This window comes from Indicator indicator, chromosome Z, assembly GCF_027791375.1.
Source record: "Indicator indicator isolate 239-I01 chromosome Z, UM_Iind_1.1, whole genome shotgun sequence".
In the NCBI taxonomy this organism is placed as follows: Eukaryota; Metazoa; Chordata; class Aves; order Piciformes; family Indicatoridae; genus Indicator; species Indicator indicator.
In genome coordinates this window covers 34,024,693-34,047,860 of record NC_072053.1, presented here as the reverse complement: position 1 = coordinate 34,047,860, position 23,168 = coordinate 34,024,693, and the positions used below count along the sequence as shown (strand labels likewise).

Genomic DNA, 23,168 nt, shown 5'->3' with positions numbered 1-23,168 from the left:
TTGTCAAATGACCTGAAAATCCTGCTGACAGTTTAACATTCACTACAAGGATACAGTTTCCAGCACCGCAGTTTTGAATATGTTTATTTGCTCAGAAATTCATGGGAACATTGTTTTAAGATGGAAGTACACATTTAAAATTATTACCGCTATCTATTGCCTTCCCATGTATGTTTTCCTTTGTAACAGTTTACTTGCCAAAACTATTAAATACTCTCCAGTTAGCCAACAAACCACAGCTCCTCTGCAGGTATCAACAGTTAAATCATTTACATTATGATCACCACTTCAGTAAAATTTACCAGTGGTGACAGAAGAATCACAGATAATTTCTTTCCCACAGAAGAAAAACAGTTTCCAGGTTTCTGACTAAGTTTCAGAGCTTTTCAGCAACAATTGCACTGTTTTGTTGTTTGTGGGTTTTTTTGTTGTTGTTTGGGTGTTTTTTGTTTGTTTGTTTTTAAGTTGTAATTTTAATTTTTTAAATAGTATCTGGCTACTTTAATAGTATTCTGGTTTAGCAGATCAGGGAAAACTTTCTTTTAGAGTCTAAAAGATAATTAACAATGCCAATATCAAACTATTCCTGTGGCACTGGAACTAGCATAAAATAAAATTTTCACAGGGAAAGTGACAATTCATAGGCAGGAAAATCTCAAAAATAATAATAAAAAAAGCTCTTTACTCTGTGTGGGACACAGCACCATTTCCTTTGGGCATTTATTACCTGTTAAAAACCAATCTTTTGGTGAGTGGCAGTTCAGGGTTTTTGAGAGCAAGCTGCAATATTTCTTCGGGTCTGCAGAGTCATAATTAAAGCTGAACTGAGTGGAATTGGAGAGGGAAGGTCAGCGAGGTGCAGTATGAGAGATGAGGCTGGGCTGATGGGCACCAAATGAACAAATTATGATGGGCCCCACTCAATGTGATGAGGTCAAATGCTTGTTTCTACCCACTGACAGTTCAATTTCCCTGAAATGTCTCTCGGTTCTCTATGAGCTAATTATGAATGAAAAGTTATCAACTGCCCTCACCAAAAAGAGCTTTCTGGTGCTTTTAATGTCAAAATATTGTTAGAAACACACACTGGCCCAGCTTTTTAGCCAAACAACACCTAGAATAATTTAAATACCAGAGGTATACTTTTTACCTGCAATACAGATGTAGAGCATTCCTCAGTTGGTATTAGATAAAACGGGTATGTAAGTTTTATAAAGCAAACGCATACTAACATTACCATTTATTATAAAAAGGTAACATGCTTATAGTTTTGACTAACATAAACCACCTAACTTTAAATATTCCCATATTAATATTAGTTTCCAAGAAATTATTGCTGGATTTTGTTTCAAAGTACCAGTGCTCAGCTGCATGCCAGCACAACTTAATGTGTTCTTTCATGGAGCCTCAGTTTTCAGAGCAGTCTCCTGATTACCTTTGTGAAGTATCTTTTAAAAGTTTAAGCACATATGGTTGCACATATCTGATAATCAGTAAACACAGAAATTTTTAAATAGACTATTACAGAAGTTTTAATGTCCATTCATAGAGAAATGAATGGACATTAAAACCGGCAATTGAGACCAGGAGTGTCTGAAAAATTCCAGCCTACTTATTTGCTTCAATTTAGAATATTATGTCTTCCTTTTATTACAAAGCTATTTCTATTAGATATTTTTACATGCCAGTCACAAATTTTAAAGGAATCCCAAGAGATGATCCGAACTTTACATTAATTTTTTATACACATACTACCCATGAACTTGACACTGCACAAAATGCAACTCTGTGAAAGCATTTGTTGTACCAACTTTTAAATTATACTAATTAATGCAAGTGAAACACACACAGTCACAACAGGATGTTAAAGCCAGAGTGTAGCTGATATATGTACTGATTTACAAACTAACATTACTTTTCATGTGTTAAGAATATTACATAAAACAAGTGGGCATGATCTAAAGGTCAATCCCCAGGACAATCTCAGTGTGTTTTTTTTAAAGTCAGTGTAATTTTAAGGTTGTTTACAGAAACGGGCTAAAAGTAAGTGACTGGAAAAAGTTACAAAACCAAATCTCTAATTACAGAAGTTCGAAGCTGTCACCTGTGTGGCTAGCACACACAGCTTTAAAAATAAGTCTGAAGGTTTTCAGGACAGCACACTATTAAATTTATCAATGTAACAGTTGCTGTCATTGTAGTTGGCATACTACCTTATTAGACACTGTTGATCAAGTGTTATTACAACAACAACAACAAATAATGTGCTGCACAGAGTCTTCATGTTTAAGTACCACAATTAAGAACAGAGAAATAACGTTCATTCATTACAGAACCTTTCCAGGAAGTTGATTTTTTCTAATTCTTATTGTAATTGTATTGTTCTAATCCTATATTATAAAGGCAGCTGCTTGCCTATCATTTGTACTTTCCTCGTTAATCCTGACTCAGTGAATTAACCTTTAATTACAGCCGTTAAAATTGAAATGAGCCTCTTGTCTGGCTGGGGCTGCCCCCTTCCAGCGCAGGAGACTGATGAAAATTTTTAGGGTCAATGAATATGTCCCATGTCATGTCTGATAGATGCTAAAGATGTGAGGAGGTAAATGTTACCTTAGAAAGATGTGGTTGAAATTTTTAAGAGCTAGGTTTTATTGACAAAATAAACCAAAAATACAGCTTAAGTTGCCTCTCTCTTCTGTTTGAGTTACACAGCATAACACACACACAAACACATTTTGTTTTACATACATTACCACAGCACATATTTAAAGAGTAACTTATGAAATCACAATCATACATTACATATGCTTGGTTTGCATACCTAGCAACAATTCAGTTTACAAAATTCTTATTTCATAAAAAGCATAACATATGTAGTCTTCATATTGGAAAGAAAATGAATCGTTACATTAAATTCTATCATAGATCTAAGCATTTCATTTTTAAAAAAGTTGCATTCATTTTAAGGACTGTCCTGACTTTCAACAGAAGGCAAAAAAAGATCCTGATGGTAACTTACGTAAAGGAGTTTCTTTTTTGCAATGCCTACCCCCGTTTAATTTATCTTGCATAAACAGGATTTTAATACTGTAATTCCATTGTACTCTGTTATTCTAGCACTTTTATTTTTAAATACAGTCAGGAGAATATCTATTACTAAACCACACAGTAATAAACTAAATCAATGGCATTAGGCATAGTAATAATATAATATACCTCTCAGACTGGGTATGCTATTCTTTGAGCCAGCGTCTTCTATCAAAAACTTGTTTCTGACTCCGAACAACTCAAATTTCATGTTTGAATTTTCAAATTAAATTCTCTAATCTATTTAAAAGCAGTTGAAGGTTCTTAGGTGTAGAGTTTGTTAAGTATTAATGCATTTAACAAACACAAAAATGAGTATTTTTAAGGTCTGAAAACTAATAAACATGACAAACATTGATAATGTGATTTATAATTAAAGAATAATGGTGAAATGACACTTCAAAGTTTTTGTCATAATAGTCTGTTTTTTTCCCAGGCTATGATTTTTAGATGTATGTGAAAGCAATTTCTAAAAAGGTCATTACAACTTCAAAATACTTGATGAAACGCATATACTACGTCACCAATTTAAGAACAGCCTCTTATACAGCAAGCTTGTATCAACACAGAAAAATTAAGTATGCAAAAGGTTTATGATTCATTCCCTCTTCTGTCTCAGCAATGGTTAATATCTGCTGATGAGCAGCTACATTCATCTGTGGATTTCCAAGTGCTTTCCCAAGGTGAACAAGCATCATTATCCTCATTTTTCAGATGGAAAACTAAAAGATTAAGCTACTCCCTCCAGATCACACAGCAAGTAGTAAGCCAAAAATAGAACTCATTTTCCATATGTAACACCCACTTCTGTATCCACTGGACCACACCGCCTTCCTACAAGCATCAGTCACACTTATATCAGCTACATGCTGAATTCTGGGCAGCACTATAAGAAAGTTGCTTTTTAATTCTTAGATTTAAAATTTCGTGCCTTCTCACTTGCTTCATTGATACAAACTTTCCTGGGCATCCTACTAACATATGATATTTGTAAAAAGTGGTTCCATTTAACCCTTATGCTAGTTACAAACCCTGTAGAGCACAGAGCAGGGAAAACTGAAGACAATACAGATATTTTATACTGTTTTACACAAGAAAGCACCATCTTCAGACACAAAGCTGGAGAAAAAACTATGCAGTACTCCAAAAACATCCCTGCTCAAGTACAAGTGTAATCAACAACGCAAACAAGCTACAAACATGCAGAGGTAACATACACATGGACTACCTCGTGGCATACTTTCCTGTTCCCCTCAACAAATCTTCCAAATTTCCATCTGTGTGTCTTGAGTTTATAATAATTGAATCTGATGAAGAATATTCTATACTATGTTGACATCATGCCAGCTTTATAATCAAAGTGCTGGCTGGAGCAAAGTACTATGGGGCTTGTAGTTTGTAACATGAGAGGCTACCTGTTTCCTGTTGCTGCTTCTGGTTTTGGAGTGTTGGGTCTTATCTGCTGGGCTGGCTATGGGATTGGGGGATAGGGTGTGTTTTATGGCTGGCCTCTGCTGATGCTTCTGCTTTTCTGTGAAATAGCTACATTTCTTATAGGAAGATGAAAAGCAAAGGGGCAAATGGTAAACTATAAAAAATAATAGTATTATATCAAGGATACCATAAATCTGTATTATCCTAACACGTAAACATCTGATAGATGTGGCTAACACTGAAAACTAATTTAAAAGGAACCATCTTTTTTTCTTTGTAAAAACATCTTAGAAGTGTCCTAAGGAAGACAGTCTATATTTACAGAAATATAAACCAAGTTATTTAAAACACTATTATAGTCAATCAAAGCCTCTCTGAGAAGACAGGGCAGAAGAGTACCAAGATTCTAGTTAGAGCCATTGCACAGTCTGCTGCTATCACATGTGATGGTACTACCTCTCCCTCATGTCAATGTCATGTTTCTTCTGATACCGCCATTCCTAGGGTAAGAACTCAGACCAGAACTTGTATAAATGATAAATACATCTAGTCATAGAATAATTACTGCTAAGAAAGGTTTCAAGAAACAAAATTCATGAAGTTGAGTGCACACCAATAACTAGTCATTTCTCTACTGTAGGGTTTTACAAATTCTTAAGTAACTCACACTAACTCTTGTAAACTGCATATCAGACTAGAGCTGTGATAGAATCCATTACTGTAATCCCCGTGCTCCTGGTACTTCTATGAAGAGAAGTGTGTAAAGAAAAAGAACATGCTTCAGAATCTGTCATAACCGTTGCTATAGTGGAATTAGATACAACCCAAATGAACAAAGCAACCTAAATGATAAGAAAGTTTTCCCTTGTAAAGATTCCTTCAACAATGTAGAGATTAAAATACCATTTAAGGTGTTCTGCTACCCTAAAAATATCACTGGTTGAATACTGAGAGAATTCATGCTTATTATTCTAAAGGAATTGTGTAAGTGTGCTCAATTTGAAATTAAACATATTTATAACCTAGTTTGACAGGTCTGCAGCTCAAACTTGACTTTCGTCAAAACCTATTATTTATGCTCTATGCAGAAAGAGTTCTCAGAATGGATCTCAGTCAAAAGATCTGTAGAAGACATGAGAAAGAAAACATGATGTTTATTCCTCCCTTCCTAAACAATTTCTGTGAACCTCTTAGTAGTACGAAACAAAAACATAATTGGTAGTAACTGCTATCAAGAGAATACTAAGGTTATATTTTGCATGCCCAGTGTAAGTAAAGCAGTACCACTTTTACAATTACACCGTAATTCCATATGCACTGAATTGTTGTATTAAATATTTATATAAGCACCTCCTCATTAGAATAAATTTTCCCCTCTTTTGCTGTGTGCATTTATTGTGAACTCCTTTTATTCACCCTTGACTTTTACTCCAGCTTATCATCTGTTTGGGGCAGTGGAGACAACCATTGTTCCCTCAAACCTTACTCAACTCAGCCTGTATTTCCACACACTTCTTGCCTCATCCAACTGCTGCTGCCATCAGAGCTTTTATCCAGATGTCAGTTCCCTGCACTAATGCTGTTTTGAATCATATCAAATCTCTTAATAACAAAGCAACATTTTCTTCTAGCTAATTTTTATAAGTATGTGCCATTTTTACCAGTTAATAATCATAGGCATCATACTCAGGGCTCTACATATATAGGAGAGCAGTTGCTTGTATATTTTTACCATCTAAAATTCAAGTGAGAAAAGAACAGCTGGTTTAGCTTTTTTCTCATCAGCTCTGTGATGAGTAGGAACAGATGATCACTCCCCTCTTCAGCTTCTCTTCTATATCACAGCTCTCCTCTCCCTCCTCTCACTATTCTGTCGTAAAATATTATTTCCTGCAGCTGCTTATAACCCTCCCTGTCCTTACAGCATTCATGAGCTTTGCTTTCAGTTCCCTCTTCTCTCACTTTATGACCTCCCTTTAGGGGACAACACCCATTTCCAGGGTTTTCAGATAACCGCTTTACACTGAACAGCTTGCAGCTTTCTCTTGCGTCCTGTTACTCATTGGCACCACACCTCCAAGTATCTTTCAAGCTTGTAAATATATCTATTTAAACCTTAATTGACTTCAAATGCAGACCTGCAAGGCAAGCACTTAGGTATGACTTCTCTTGCTAGCACACCCTGGAAAGCCAAGTAAGTCATCTCTGGCAAACTCAGTTACCTGAGGTTAGAATCATAGAATGGTTTTGCCTTGGAAGAGATCTTTACAGGTCATATAGTCCAACACTCCTGCAGTGAGCAAGGGTATCTTTAACTAGATCAGGTTGTTCAGAGCCCCATCCTACCTGACCCTGAATGTTTCCACAGATGTGGTATCTGCCACTTCTCTAGGCAACCTGTTTCAGTATTTCACCACCCTTTCTTCCTTATATTTAGTGTAAATCTTCCCTTTATAGTTTACAACCATCACCCCTTGTCCTGTTGTAACAGGCCAGGGCATGCAAAAAGACTGTCTCCAGCCTTCTTATAGGCTCCCTGTAAGTATTGGAATGCTCCATTAAGGTCCAACAGGTCCATGTCTTTTCTGTGCTGAGGACTGCAGGGCTAGACACAGTACTCCAAATGGGCTCTCACCAGACTGGAGAGGCACAATCACCTCCCTTAACCTGCTGGTCATGCTTCTTCTGATGCAGCCCGGGATATGGTTAGCCTTCTGGATTGTGAGTGGTTGAGCCACCTGAAGACAGACACATGTACCAGGGCAGAAGCATGCACAAGGATTTACTGTGTTTTGCACACAACTGGAAGAAAGTTATTAATAAATTACCAGAAAATTTTGGTTTTCCTGGAAAAATTATAATATGCATGTGCGTGTTTTTGTGAGGGGAAAATGTACTATATGTAAGCATAAAACATTAAAAAAAAATAAGCCACAGCACAAAGCATCAGATTGTGCACTGCAGTTTCTATTCAAGGATATTTTGGGTTTGTTAATTTAAAAAACCCATACCACTACTGTAAAACCATTCTTATATTTATACTTTCTACAATGTTCAGTAGTTACGAGTCTGAAGTTGTAAGTTTTCTAAAAGCTGTATCAAATTACAGTGCTGAATGATTTGAATAATAGACTGCCTGACATATTCTAAGACAAGTGGCTGCTACATTTCTCTCATATTAGGGTCATATACTGTACTTATCTATTTTTACTCCATGCTCTCCATTGCCTAGTAATAAATTAATTTCTTACTGTTAGTTTGGCATGTGCCCTACAGTTAAATTAATTTCCTCTCCCATTGAAGGAAGAAAAAAGTTTTCTGAAGTATGACAACTATCCTCATTATTTTTAGAATTAGTCATCACAGATTAAACTCAAAATGCTATTTAAAGAGGGGCATTCCCACTTAAAGTCTTAAAAATTGTTTTTACATTTTCATTTTTAGAAAATTATCTGATGGTGCTGAACAACACATGACAATAGTTATTTAACTACTTGCACTCAAGTTTGTTTACAATATATGGAAATAATCTGAAAGAACAGTTTTTAACCCAGCAAAGGACCTCATGTAAATTTGCAATTATTACCAATGGCAGTAAGAGTTGAACTTAGATCTGAAAACAGAATACAGCCCAAAACACATAGTCACTGTTCAGGCAGCAGCCATTAGTTTTATTATATTTAGGTTGTTTCCAAAGCAGGGAGTATGAAGAAATGTTTCTGCTTCTTTTCTGGTTATGTATTTTATCAGGAACTCAGCAGTTCCAAGAAAGAAGCATTATACAGAGTCAACTCTTTCATGCAAAACTTCTCCCAGTGTTAAGCTAACACCTTCTAGCCCTAACAATTTTGTTACAGCAACCTTCTGAAGAATGGGGAGAAGCAATTCGCAAAAAATAGTGGCAATCACAAGGAAAGCATGAGTGTGGGAGTGGAACACATATTCATGTACCATAGATGATGAAAGAATTAAGGACTGTTTGCAAGCATCTTATTTACAGCGATCTTTAACTACTCTCAAAGATGGTATTTCTGAAGTAAAGCATTCTTAAGCTAACCCAGAGCCAGGAAAACAGATGACTGCGGGTGTTTTGAGAAATCAAAGCCATAAAAGATAGCAAAGAAGAAGTTGTGGGATTGCATTCAGACGAATAAAAAGACAGTTGTAGTTAAACTCAGGTCTGCCACCTAACGCTGCATACTGCACTGCAAAGTAACACAAAAGAGAATTCCTTGCAATTTCAGACTGCGTGACACATGAAGGACTAAGCACCAGGTAAAGTGAGTGCCTGTCCACAGATTGTTGCCGCTCTGCTTGAAATGTAAAGCTAAGATGCAACACATTACCTGAAATTCTACCTTTTCAACACCAAATTTTAAAGGCTGTAAACATGAAAGTAAATCATCAGCTAAGACGATTTCTTGACTGGAATCACTCTTGCAGCTCCTTAATGGAAGAAATATTTGATTTTGCAAATATATTGCTCCCAAAGCCAGCACAAAGTATTTTATGAGCAATTACTTAAGTTGCAGTGCAAGTCCTCCGTACCAGCCTCATTAGAAACAAGGTTAGGCTCAAAAATACTTGTGCCTCTGGTATCTTTTCTGGTCATCCCATCCATTTTCACAAGGGTAACTATCCTATGTTGTACTGCCGTAATTCCTTATTAAACTGCAAATTTAAATTGGATGCACAAAATGGCTGGAAAAACAAACAAACCAGCAAAAACAACCCAATAAAGAACACCACAAGCTACTATTCTTTTCTCAAACCAGTGCATGCCCTCTACATCCATGACTTTGCTAACCTTAATTATACCTACAGTTTTGAGATTCCCTAATGGAAAGTGCTACAAAGCAGAAAGAACTAACAGAATGAATCATGACACATACTGATACACCACTGATTGTAAATCCATACCCTTTTTATTTACATCCAGGGGCTATGCTTTTTATACTCATGAAAAATTACTTCTAAGCAGCAAAATGTCATAATTGGAGGCAAGTATTCTAAAGAGACAGGCTGAAGATTAACAGCTATGTAGTTTATCTTTTATAGTGTAGCAACTAGATGATTTGAAGCATTTGTATAGTTTGGATACTTGATTTGTGAATTAAAGTTTCACTGAGGCAGAGAAAAAGACACCAAAAAAAGTTAAAAAAATCCTTGAAATCATCCTTCTCAGACATGGAATATTCATACTTTCCTCCACGTTTCAGAACGTAATATTGCAGATATTAAAAAAAAAACCACACAAAAAAAAGGAAAAAAGCTAACAGACCTGCACGTAAATCAGAATTTCATACAAGACCTTTATGGGTGAGTACTTAAACCACCCCCAACATACACTTTAATGAGTGCCTCAAAAACAGAGGAAATGCTTTATTTAAGACACACACACCCATCCACGCCATAAAGGCTACTTACATCAATGACTGATGAACTTGAGAGACTCAGTCCCTCCAGGTCTGCTGTTAAACTTGGGGATAACACAGCTGCTGTAGGAACTACCACAGGAGTTGTCACAGGACCAACTAGAAGTAAAAAAAGGCAATTGATTTATAAAAATACTGGGAAAGATAATGAACCATTAAGTATGAAAAATATGTTTTACACCTTGATCTGATTTTTTTATCCATGTGTTTCTGAATATCAGATTATTTCTTCAGACATATAGCCCCAATACTCAAAACAGAGTATGTCTGAAGAAGTAATCCCTGATACATGTATAGACCACAATATTTACATTTAAAGTATTTTGTCCTTGGTCTGATCCGCACTGTGCAGCATGCTCTCATTTAGGAGTTACACGCAAAGTACATATCCATGCAATTCTAACATGGTGCACCTATAGAAGTAAATTTGAAGAAAGCTGCTAGGCAAGCATAGCCAAAAAAAAAAGGGGAAGTTCTATATACCCTTCTCCAAGATAACATTTTAATCTGTTCTTCAAAATTGCGATGTGTAGTATCTATTACCACTATTCATTCATAGACTGCATAGATGTGCAAGTAACATTCATTGGCATCTGAGAAAATAAGCCTAAGTGAACAGAAAACAAGGTCCACACATACAAAAATTATCGAAGTAAGTCATTCACATAACAATACGTTCTAATATTTGAAACAATTTCTTGGTTCTAAACCCAGCAAAATCATGCATTCCAATAATTATGCATAAAAGTAAGTTGCTAGTACAAGCATTTTTTCATTTAAATCAGGAAGCTGCTATGACGAATAAAACAGCCAGTGTTTCAGACATTCAAAATTCATTAAATTAACTGGATTGAATTTATGTCATGGGAAAAAAATGACACTTTAATCAAGATACTTACAATCATCCAAATCTAAGAGAAACACATCTTTACTTGGAGCTTTTCTATCTTGCACTGCTTTTTCTTCTTTCTGTCAAGATACACAAATATTTCATATTTTAATATATTATCAAAACAAAAATGTCTTTATTTCAGGGTTTGGCATTCAGAGAATGTTCCTAAGTGAGAACATTTCTTTGTACAGGTAAGCTGAATCCAAACTCCATCTAAACTCCTCTGCAGCTCACATTTTAATTCGTTATTAATAATAGCTGACAATATTTGGTGTCAGATCAGACATTTCTGTTGAGACCATTCAAACAGACACAGATTTTTATTTTTTTTTGAGACAAAAGACTTAGGTACTAGTATTTCTGGTTTTGTATGAATATATGAAAATAGAGTATGGAATCCTACCCCGTCATCAACTGGGATTTTACTCAGTTGCTGAAAAAAACCCAAAATGTTGATTTCTGTCACAAGAAAAGTTTCATATTTTCAGCCTTAAGACAAGTCATCGTAGTAAGGATTGGTAGTACTTTAAGTAAGAGTGGACAAAATAGAGTCACCCCAATGACTTGGCAAAGAGAGTATTTCAACAATTTTTTTTTTTTTAATACAGCTAAATAAAGAGTTCTTCACAAATCTAGTAAGAGTGAGTGTTGGACATACCTACACTTTCTAGACAGTGATGATTCAGAATATAATCTAGGGTGTCACAGCTTAACAAGGACTTCCCATAGGGCAGTTTAGTCAAAAGGACTGATCCCTGGTTGTAACTGGAACCTGAACACATTACCCATTGGATGTTCAGCAGACTTTATCATCATGCTGTTTTTATCCACTCTTAAGCATCCTTTGCCTGGACTGGCTAAAGAGCTTCTTCCACCTTTGCTCTCTCTAGCTCATTGTCCAGACAGAAGCCTTTGTTGTTCTTTCAAAGACTTTCTCAACTATCTTTAGACGCTGCTCACTACCCAAAGTATTGCAAGTAACTTAAGCATAGACTTTCTGGGAGTCACACTTCTGTGAAACTTCCAGTTCTTTTCCTTTTCAACAGCATGTGACAACCAAATGCACATACATATATTACTCTTTTACCTTTTCTAATAAATAAACAGGTCTAAATAAATCAGTAAAACTTTTGGTGTCCATGCAGGCCTCCATTTCTTGCAAGCTGCTAGCTTCTGTAGGCACTCAAGATAAAAATTTCTACAACACCTTGGAATCATCAGAAACTCAGAAACTGAGCAGCTGGAATCACTTTCTTTGACTTATCACCATAGAACAAAATGACTTCTCCAAAGGTACACTCCATTTCCTCTAGTGTCACAGTCCCATGCTGCAAATAACAACACTGACTTTTTTTTTTTTCCAATTTTGGGAGAAATCCTACGTTTTCCTCTAAAGAACATACAAGAAACTAGGTACTGTTCTCACCATCTGAGAGTGTTAACTATTAATGACTACCAGGCTTGACCTGACACAAAATGTCTCAAATACTAGTTACTTCTATGATTGTTACAGATGTGCTTTAGATATTCTGGGAGAAGAATAATTTTGTGGACAGACAAGAATGGAAGCCACTATTCCAAAAATTACTTTAAATTAAACATATTTCAAAGGTCCTTATCACTATGGTATTTGAGTGTTCTAGTATTGCTGATTTATCTGAAACACAAAATTCCTTTGGATGAAGGAAATATCGTAGTATCTTTTAAGTGGTGTTAATCTTATTCTATTCCTTATATGCCTTGTCCAGAATTAGTGAGAGACTTTACTGCAGAACCCACTCTCTCGAGTTCCACATTCTGGTCACAAATGCCAGATTCAATTGTTCTCTTCCAGTTTGATTATTGGCAGGTCATTAAGCTTCTGTTGTCTATTTTTTTTATTTTTTTTTAAATCAGTGAGTAAGGATAAATAGTATACGTCATAAGCTCTACCTGAATTATTCATGTCTATCAAGTGGCAGAAATAATTTTTACAACAATTCTTCTAAAGAATACCAAGTCTTTTTATAGTATCATTTGGTGAATATTTAGCCCTTTTTAGCTTAGCGCTTCTGCTATAAAATATATATATCAAAACTTTTTTGCTACACTACAAACTCTTCAGACACCAGAACATACTAAGAGAGAACACAGTTCTATAGTTCTCACTCACAGGAGTGAGAATGGACAGCTAGGGTCAACAGACTAGGGGAAAGCTGAGGTACTCAACTTTTTTGCCTCAGTCTTCACCGGCAATCTTGCTGTCCCCCTCAACGCACCACTAGATGCGGACTAGCAGAGAAAAGTCTCTCCCACTGTAACGGAAGATCAAGTTCAGGGACCTGCAGGAAGGCTGGGGAAGGATTGTTTAGAAAGCCTTGCTCCAACAGGACAAGGGACAATGATCTGAAACTGGAGCAGGGTAGATTTAGGTTGGACATAAGGAGGAAGTTCTTTACAATGAGAGTGGTAAAATACTGGAATAGGTTGCCCAGGGATGTGGTTGAGGCCCTGTCCCTGGAGACACTAAAGATCAGACTTGATGTGGCCCTGGGCAGCTTGATCTGGTTGGAGGTGTCCCTGTTGATTTCTCAGGGGTTTGACAAGATGACCTTTGAGGGTCCCTTCCAAGCCAGAGCAACCTGTGAACAGTTAAACAAATGCAAACACACTTAAAAGAAAAACTCTAAACTTCCAAACTCCTGCCACTCCCTACTCCCACTTACCCATATGATGCAGCTTTATCTTCAGGTATAATTAAGGTTCAAAGCTTGTTTTTAGCTAGAGTTCTGTATTTCCTAATTCTTCCAGTAGAGATGGTATTTCTCCATTTCCTTTTATTATGCAGCCAACTAAAGTCAGTAAAAACGTGGCTCATCCACACAACAGGCTGTGGCACATTGGCTGTGGCCAATGGCAGCACTGCTAAGTTGTGATGTTTTAAAAAAAACTAGAATTCTGAACCAAGAAATCTTGACCTGTTTCTGAAGATGGTTAAGATAAGAGATTCTGTGTTACAAGCGACACCAACAGTATGCTTCCGTTTGTTTTTTTTTTTTATTTACTTTGCCATTCTGAAGTAATTACTACGTACATATCACAAAGCTTGATATATAATTTTATAAGATAAAACGCATTTCTGCACTGATATTATTTTGAATCTGCTGCGCAATTCATTTTTCAAACTGGTAAAAAAGTCCTTCAAGAAAATTTGGGATTTGTACTTCAAAATAAAATAGTCCTGACATAAGGCAGAAATACCAAATCACTACATCGAGGTAATAATACATTGTAAGAAAAAGTACTGCATGCTTTATTATTAGAATACTGTACTTAAGTGCGCCAGTTTACTATGAAGAAATAAACAAAACCAAAACCGCAACCAACCCAAAACCCCAACAGCAACCAAAACAACCCCCAAAATAAACAAACCAACCCCAAAAAAACAACCAACAAAAAAATAACCAACACAAGATCAATCCTACCCTCTGGGAAATCACAAGGTAATTAAATTAAGGTAAAGCAAATGTTAAAGTATGATCATGTCTTGTTTTCTACTTCAGTCAAGTATGTCAAGCTTAAGTAAATACTCAGGTACTTTTATGTGTGTGTATGCATGCTATATATATGCACACATAAACACTTTCATATTTATATGGATATTTCTATATCTATAGGTATATTTAGTAATTGTAAGCAAGTCTGTAAAAAATAAGGCAAAAAATAGATTTACTTAAGTCTTAACTATTACAAACATGACTATCTGTTAATTTGTTTTTTCCACAAAAAGAAAATTGATTGGCTTTTTAGGAATAATGACTGCAACGAACACTACCAGCAGATATTTCTAGTGAATAAAAAAAGCTCTGCATTCCACATCAAGGCAATAAAAAAGCTCTGATGTGTCTGGCATTTCTCTGTAGTAACAAAATTTTCCATCTTTTTCCCTTAAAACCAAGTCTACAAACCCAGTTTCCTACTGAGAGAGCCCACTATGGGAAAAGCAGAATACTAAACAAAGAAGTTAAGCTATATTTCATCAAACATTTCTCCATTTGCAATTCATCTTGGTAATAGAGATAGAACCTGGTAAATGCATATAGGACTTGAAGCAGGAGATTTCTCTTGCTCAATGCATAATTCATGTGCTCCGCCTGCAAAGTGTGTAAAATGAGAATTTCACACCGCAGCATGAGCCATGAAGCTGCAGAGAAAAGGCAGATGAAATCATATTTTGCTGTGTGAATTTTATTTCTTATCCTCCCAATATTTATACAAAACCATCATTGACAATCCAAATGCATTGACAGATCACCCATTGTTTCCATTGTGTTAGCACTTGAAAAGAGATCAGGCAGAAAGATAGACAATTTGTTTTTGTATATTTTTTAATAGTGGATCAGGTTTTTAACAGCTGAGTGGCTGTATTATACTTGTATAAGGAGATCAACAGCAGCTGATTTTAAAATCCCACTGTAGAGACACCTACTTATACATGCATCTTCCTTGAATCTGCATTTTAGCTCTGCGGTATTTATGCTTACAATATAATATGGGTCTGAACACCTCAAACTAGCTGTATTTCAAAATGATATAAAACACTGCAGTACAAGAGAGTGACTTTTCTATTCACTGCAGCTCAATTACAGTGAACACAACAGCTTTTTCAAAATGATTCTTCAAGAGAAAAACATATGAAAGCATTACTAATATACTCAGGAAAAATAATCTGAAGTTTTTGTAATCTGCTTTACTATTAAATGCATGGATGTATGCACAAATTATGATCCCATGTGAGTGTAACTGAATCTTTTTTCTTACAAAAATTCTGCTGAATATGGCACTGGTATCCACAAAACACTTAGAATGGCAACACCACCCAAAACATCAGCTATGTTACATAGTTCATAACGTGTGGCAAATGGATAAACTACAAAAATAGAGCTTACTACCTACCACCCTTATATGTATTTCAAAAACTCTTTTCGGTTTTATTAAAAAGGAAAGGAAATCCTAACATATCATTTTCCCACCTACAGTGACCACACCCTATAGGAGAGTAATACAAACAACAGCTTTTCCAACAGAATTTATCTATAATGCTCTTTAAAGTTTGTTAACGATTCACGTTTTTTTCAGCTTGGAAGGGCTTGCTTAGCTTGTCATCAGTCAGCTCCACCACAGGGGTTAAAAGAGGTCTCTCCAAAAAATCTATTAAACTAGTTAGCATAAAAATAACCTTTGGCACAATATACCTGTGATTCTCTCCTCCACTCCCTTATCCAATTACACTTCTCAATATAACCAAGTATCAAAAACACCTCCAATATAAATGCAGGCATTCAACACATCTTAAAAGGAAACTAACTTCTTGGTTCTAGAGATTAATATAGTACATGGAATCAGACCTCTCTGTTCAAGACTGTTAAATTAACTTCCTCCCTGCCCCCTTCATACATTGCTGTACACAGTCCATCAGTCATAGCTTGCTGCCCTTATATTAAATGTGCTAATTTCTTGGTGAAAAAGAATTTAAGGAACATAGATATTTAGCTTTTGCACAGTGAGCTCTATGCTATATTTTCTTCTCAATAACCTTCTTGCTTCTTTGTTTGCTGCCATGCATATAAGCCCACGGTCAGCTGTTTTTAACATTTTTTGGTGAAGTTTTAAAGATTTGCTATTTTTCACCTCTACTCTTTGACTCTGATCCAGTCTCCTGTCAATTGCTTGTAAGTGCTTTCTGTTCCTAAGACAAGTAAGGCTTCAGGACTAGTGAAACAATCTTTCTTTTCTCTTAAAATCCAAGGGCTTAACAATTTTCCATTGATTTCAACAATCCTGAGTTCTTGGAAATTCTGGTTCTCATATTATTCTGTACATTTGACTTAACATATTCATGACTGCTGTTTTAAATATAAAAAGCTTCTTCATGGTAGTAGTCGTCACATACTCTGTGAAAGAACCAGAACAGTTCAGGTAATTGTAGTGAAGGAAATTATGAGCAAGGGTGCTGATATCCTAAGAAAACTAGACAAATGCTGCAGATAGAAGACACTGTTGTTTGAACATGGTTTTGCAGTGGCTGCTCAGAACTAAGCAGGCCTGAGTATCTGGAGCTTCCTGGTGAAAAAATACTGTGCTAACATGACAATCTGCAAACTTAAGACTTAATTCACGTCCCACATAGTACCAAAAACGTTTATTCTGATAGAATTCAAGGTAACCTGTGTTGTGCTGCCAGTTTTTGGCAAGATCTAGTTTGGCTTCTCTACTAGAAAAATCTTTGACATAGGTGCACTACCTGTCTGGAATTTGGACAGAAACAAAGATCAAACCATGGAAATACCTCTATTTCTCAAATGCTACAATCTTTTATTTTGCTTTGTAGAATTGGTTAGAAACTAAGATTACAACTGAGTTCCTAGGTGGACCTGTAGAGTTAGAAAATGAAGACGATGTACAATGTAAGTTCAAGACTTAGGAAAATAGAAAGCTTTACCTCCTCAATTAAAGGAAAAACACACCAAAGCAGCTTAATAAAGCTAGACACTTCCTTCTCAACTTCTCAAAACACAACTGCACACTAGCTTCTACAATTGGATTAAATGGAACAAAACCCATGTTTTGACTACTCAGCAATCTATACAGGAGTCCTGACCAAAATGTCTTGGTTTAATTTAAATCACTTAACTTCCAAAACTACATATCAGTATTAAAATGGAAACTTCTGACCTATATTGTTACCCTTTAATTTTTTTAATAAAATACACAGACAGGTACAGGAAATATTTGATGACATCCTGGGTTTAGCTGGAATAAAGTTAACTTTCACAAGAAGCTGAGCCAGGATCCAAAAGAGGCAAGAGGATGTGTGATGCTCAGTATGTCTCTGGGGGAGCTGGCTGGCAGAAGGAAGGATCACAGTTTGGTAACAGACTGAGCATTGGATTCCGGACGGTAAGCAACTGTTCTGTGCATCACTCTTTATACAATTATTATTACCACTTTTTTTCTTCTTATGTTGTCCTATTAAGCTGTTCTTATCACAAACCCACAAGGTTTAACCTTTTTGTCCCAATCCTGCTCTCCACCCCATTGGAGGAATGGAGGGGTGAGCAAGTGGATGCATGGTGCTCAGTTGCCCAGAGGGCTTAAACCAAGACAAGAGAAAGACAAGTTTCAGAAATTCTTTTACTCGTCTACCCTAACAGATTCAACATAAAGCTCCTGATTAATTTACTTTTAAAATGAAAAGTACATAGAAAAACAGAAATCAACTCATGATATCAGCTTTAGCTCTATAATGCTAGATGGGTATAATGAGCTTTAAACCTCTTTTTTTCTTCACTAAGGTATGCAATTAAAACAACTGCCACATGAATGGCTTTATTGAATATTTTTGCTTCTTCAAACATTTCCAAACTCAGTTTGAAAAGGTATATTTGAAAGTTTTCTACTTCATATTGTAAGAAAGTAACTAATCCTTTGTAGGCTTTACTCCTATCAAAACCAGAGAGCACTAAAAAGTTGATTACTCATGAAGAATACTAATTCTGCTGTGCATATACCTCACATGCAGATGCATTAACTACACTATTCTCAACTTTCACAGGAGTTTTTAAAACAAAACTAGTGGTTCTGCTGGAATGTCTTCAAACTCTTAAGAAACAATGGGCTAATATTGTTTCTTTGTTCTGCTTCCTGTCAGATCCAGGTCCTGTACTAGCTATACTTTAAGACCCCATTTTAATACAATAATCATCACAGATCAGGTATTAATTTTTGTGAGCCACCCATGTACTATGCTTTCATCAGTTCAACAGTAATCTAAATAGGTTCTATCACTTTTCATGTATTCAAAATAAATATGTAACAGAATTAAAAATCAAAATATCTTTAATTTATATATTTATTTATATATGTTTAAATTATAAAATCACCTTGCTTGCTTAACCTACCCCACTACTTTGGGACAGTTTTTTTAAACGAAATTATGGTTTTATAGATATCCATAAAACCACTGCCCATCTCCAGTTCCATAGACAGAAACATGTATAGATGGTTAGATGCATCTTTCCGTATTTTATTGGTTTGGTTTTCTTTTTAAAAAAAAGACAAAACACTAAACAAAAACAAACCAACACTTTTTACCTTGCTAGAGGTAGCACTTCTAGATTTTCCAGACTCAGAGTCACTCTTAGAGTCTGAGTCTGACTTAGAGCCTGAAGAACTTCCTTCTGAAGAAATGGACTCTGTATCAGAGGAACTGGATGCACTTGTCTTTTCCGAGGTCCTCTTTCCCTTCTTTTTAATGTCCTCTGCATCACTACATATAGAAAAAAAAAATTAAGAGACACACAAGACCACCCAAGGAATCTGCTTAGGCAAGATCCTATATTAACATTCTGAAATTTTAAATGAGTTTTAAGTCAGTATTTTTTTATGATTAAAAACTCAGCTAAGATGGCAGTAGTAGTAGCTTATTTAAGGGTACAAAAAACTGTTCCATCACCAGTAAATCATCATATATAATCTAAACCAGTGAAACAGTCAAATAAAATTGTGAACACATTAAATATTGAAAATATTATTTCAATGTATCAAGCTTGTAACATTTCAGAAAGAAATACAGAAACTCTCTTTCACAAAGACATTTTCAGACTATCCCACACATGATTAACATAATCTTGATGCGTTATAAGATGTTGTACAGAGTAAAATTACTTTAAAAAAGTAGTCGATGCCTTGAATTTATTCCTTTTTTAATTCTTCTAAATCAGAAGTAAGACCTGTAATACCTACAAAATTTCAGCCCATTAAAGAGTTTATACAGAACAGCTATTACATTCTGACACCTTGGCCATACTAAGTACCTTGCAGCTAATGGGCTTCACAGACACTATTCTTCACACAGTGAAGTTCTGCTTATTTTAGCAATGTTGGATTATGTTGCTCTATGCTAACAGCTACTGAATATTATTAAAATCTGCCTTGTCACTTCTAATAACATTGTTAAGTACCGATCAGCAGATTAGCGTTTTTTCCCAGGGGAAGTTACTACCTAGAAATTTCGATGGAAATTAAAACTGTTTTCTAATAGTTGTCATGCAGCAGATAAATTAATACTGCACATAGGAAGATTTCCCTCTATTCTTGGATCTGCAGGCAACCATTCCATACATCCAAATCAGGTGTTTCATACACCAACTGATTAAGCTGCCTCCCCAGGACAACAGAGTGGTTACTGAAGTGCTTGAAAGGTAACAAGGTCAATAATAATTAAACATATCCAGACCACTTAAAAGTTCCTTTGGACTCAAAATAAGTTGTTACATATTTTTGCTTAGCTTCAGAAGCAGTATGAAATAACATACTATGCTGCATTACTGTTTGATATAGCAATGTTTTTATAAGAGAAATATACAGAGATGGGGATTTGAAAAATGTAACATGACAGAAAAGAAAATAGTCAGGGCAATGCTTTCTGCCTACCTATAACCTCCCAGGACTGAATTGCCTAAATCAAGCTTAATGAAATTATTACAAGTCAAGACTAACATTTAAGCTGTGCTAATAATGCCCATCCCTGTAGCTGAAGATTGAAATCAAACATACAAATTATAACCATGAGCATTTTTTTTCCTTAAATGAACCTTGCAAAATAAGAATGAAATTAGTACACTTCACTAAAACAATCTAATGTAGTATTTCTGATTGTTAAAATTATGGCGCAAAAAAATTATCTACATTTTCCTCATTGCCACTGAACAGAAGCTGTCATTGCATCAAAGAAGTTACTGTGAACCAAACTACATAAATGAAGTTGTTTTTCAAAAACTTAGCTATCTTTAAAACCAGATTTGAAGATTAAAAATGTTATTGTACATCAGCCAGTGTTGATGGGTAATCATTGTTTACCTTACTGCTTAAAATTTCAGATGTTATTCTAATGAAAAGAATTTACTGGTAACTAGCTTTTTAAATTTGTGATGATGAAAAGCCTGTATTAATTTAACCTACAGATTTCATTTGTTCTGAACAGGAAAAACAATATAAATCACTTTTAAAATCATTAAATCCTGACTTAAATTAATAAAGTCATAATTAGGGCATTATGCTGTGTTTGTTATGGAAGTGGCAAGGCGAGCTGCTTTAATTACTGTCTGTAATAAAAGGAGCAGAGTGCGTACTGCACCCCAATCAGTGCTGTCAGCCACGACTGAGCTAAGCTGCAAACTCATCAAGTGAGCTGGCAGCAGACTACAGAGTAAAGGGCGATCATGTCTGCAGAGGCCACTTGCTGACAGCAGTGGAAGAAACAGATTCATACAATCCAAGGTATTAGACCCAATTACTCAAAATTTTAATGATACTTTAATACATGATAATGCTGTTGATAATGGGCAATCTTAAAAAGCGCTAACACTTAAATATCTTATGACCGTTTCCCTTCACAGCCCTTGCCTCTAATATTGGGATCATAATCTTTTTAATATAACATTATTTAGAAAAATCAATTGTCTTAGTTACATAATGGCGAAGTGTTGAAGGACTTAATTTTAGCTCTCAGCAAAATTGCTGCAAAAGGTAATTAAGTGTCTCACACAACTGTTTGATCACTTATTCACAGCCTCCCAAGGTTACATGAATTTTCAAAAAGCCACCCAAGATTTTACTGAAGTCAGAAATTAATTCCAAACATAAAAGTACCCTGATTAATGGAAATACAAACTCAGTTTGTTGAATAACACTGGCATACACTGAAACAGCAGATATCACTCTTTGGCCAAAAGAGCCCCCCAAAAAAGACCAATGAAAGACTTAACCTGACTGTTTGCTGGAAGACTGTTTTAACAGCTAGTATCATTAAAAATTATAATGTATATCTACCTTTCATCAGCAGCTCTAGATGTTTTCTTTGCAGTACTTTCTTTGTTATCCGATTCACTGTCACTTGATTCTTCAGTGGAAGAGGAATCCCCACTACTCTCATCACTGCTGTCTTCCTCCTTATCTTCCTTTTCACTTTCACTGCTAGACTCACTCTCTGAAATAAAAAAAAAGTCTTGCAACTTTTTTCTAAATTATCATTTTAGGAATGTATTTTTTTCAATAGAACAATGCCTTACTATCTCAAGATACAGTTGCAAACTTTAGCATTGTTAACCCCATGCTAAAAGCACATGAGAACTTCTTTCCCCTAACACTTGGAAAATATTGTTGGTTAAAGACCTGTCCACTTTGGCCTACACTATTTATCAAATTAGAAATTGCAGTAATGAATCAGTTGCATGTGGATTTTTCAAAATTACATAACCCCATCTGGAACTGGAGATGACCTCAAACTCTGTAATCTATACATTCACTTAACTGTTAAGATTGTCTTTTCAACCAATTGCTTAATTATATAATATGTTCTTGAATACTGGTAGTGATGATGATTGAATCACAGACAAACAAACTATGCATCCTCTCATTAATCATGTAGTTACCAAATACTCAAATATCAGAAATGAATGCATTATTTTCTTCCTTTAGAGAATATTAATTTCAATGATATAATTCTTAAGCAGTTTTGCATATTTCCTCAAGTTTAGGAACAAGAATGAAGAAGTTCCAGATTCAAATATTATGGTGTCCATCTTCCATTCAACTAGATGCTGACAATGCTTTTAAGTCTCTAACGCTAAACAATTTTTCTGCCAAAAGTCTGAACCTGACAGAATGATGTTCCTCACTACATCTGCACTACATTAACGTTTACTGAAATGGCTGCCTTGGGGAACTGCCTATCTCACACTGACCAGTCAAAAGAGCCTTTGCTCACTGAAACTGATAGGCAGCTGCCCGTTATTTTCTCCATCACCTCTATTAAAATAAAAAGTAATGTAGAACTTGAGAGCAATACTGTAACATAATTTACTGAATAAACCCCATGAAAGACTACAAAATTAACCAGTTTGATAATTTATCAGCACGACAGTGCATGGTATCAAAATAGTAGTTCATCAACAAATGCAAAAATTTAATTAATTTAAAATGAATGAATTTCATGAATTTAAAAAAATATTCAAGACCTAACGGCTCCCAAAAATGAAGCATATGGACACTGTTCACAAAAAAAAGTTAGGTGCCTTTAGTTTCAGTTGGAGTTACAAACTCACTGCTCTTCCTAGACACAAAGCAGGATGAAAATAGCATGCCAACTTTTTTAACTGGGAAACAAAACAAACTTCAGCTCATTCAATGAACACAAATGCTATACCTGAAAAATTAGCAGTTATTACCCAGCCATGGTGAATGTAAAGTTTCCTCCCTGATTTCCTGACTTTATC

General features: G+C 35.5%; 1 protein-coding gene across 1 annotated transcript in view; it reads right to left on the bottom strand.

Annotated features, from left to right (window-relative positions):
• The window catches only part of AP3B1 (adaptor related protein complex 3 subunit beta 1), a 141,095-nt gene that overhangs the window by 42,251 nt on the left and 75,676 nt on the right, over positions 1 to 23,168 (bottom strand). The window contains exons 18-22 of the mRNA XM_054398147.1: positions 21,724 to 21,880; positions 19,002 to 19,159; positions 17,384 to 17,397; positions 10,859 to 10,928; positions 9,952 to 10,058 (exon numbers count right to left, since the gene is read on the bottom strand). Coding sequence (XP_054254122.1) covers positions 9,952 to 10,058; positions 10,859 to 10,928; positions 17,384 to 17,397; positions 19,002 to 19,159; positions 21,724 to 21,880 — 506 coding nt within the window. The remainder of the gene's footprint in view (positions 1 to 9,951; positions 10,059 to 10,858; positions 10,929 to 17,383; positions 17,398 to 19,001; positions 19,160 to 21,723; positions 21,881 to 23,168) is intronic.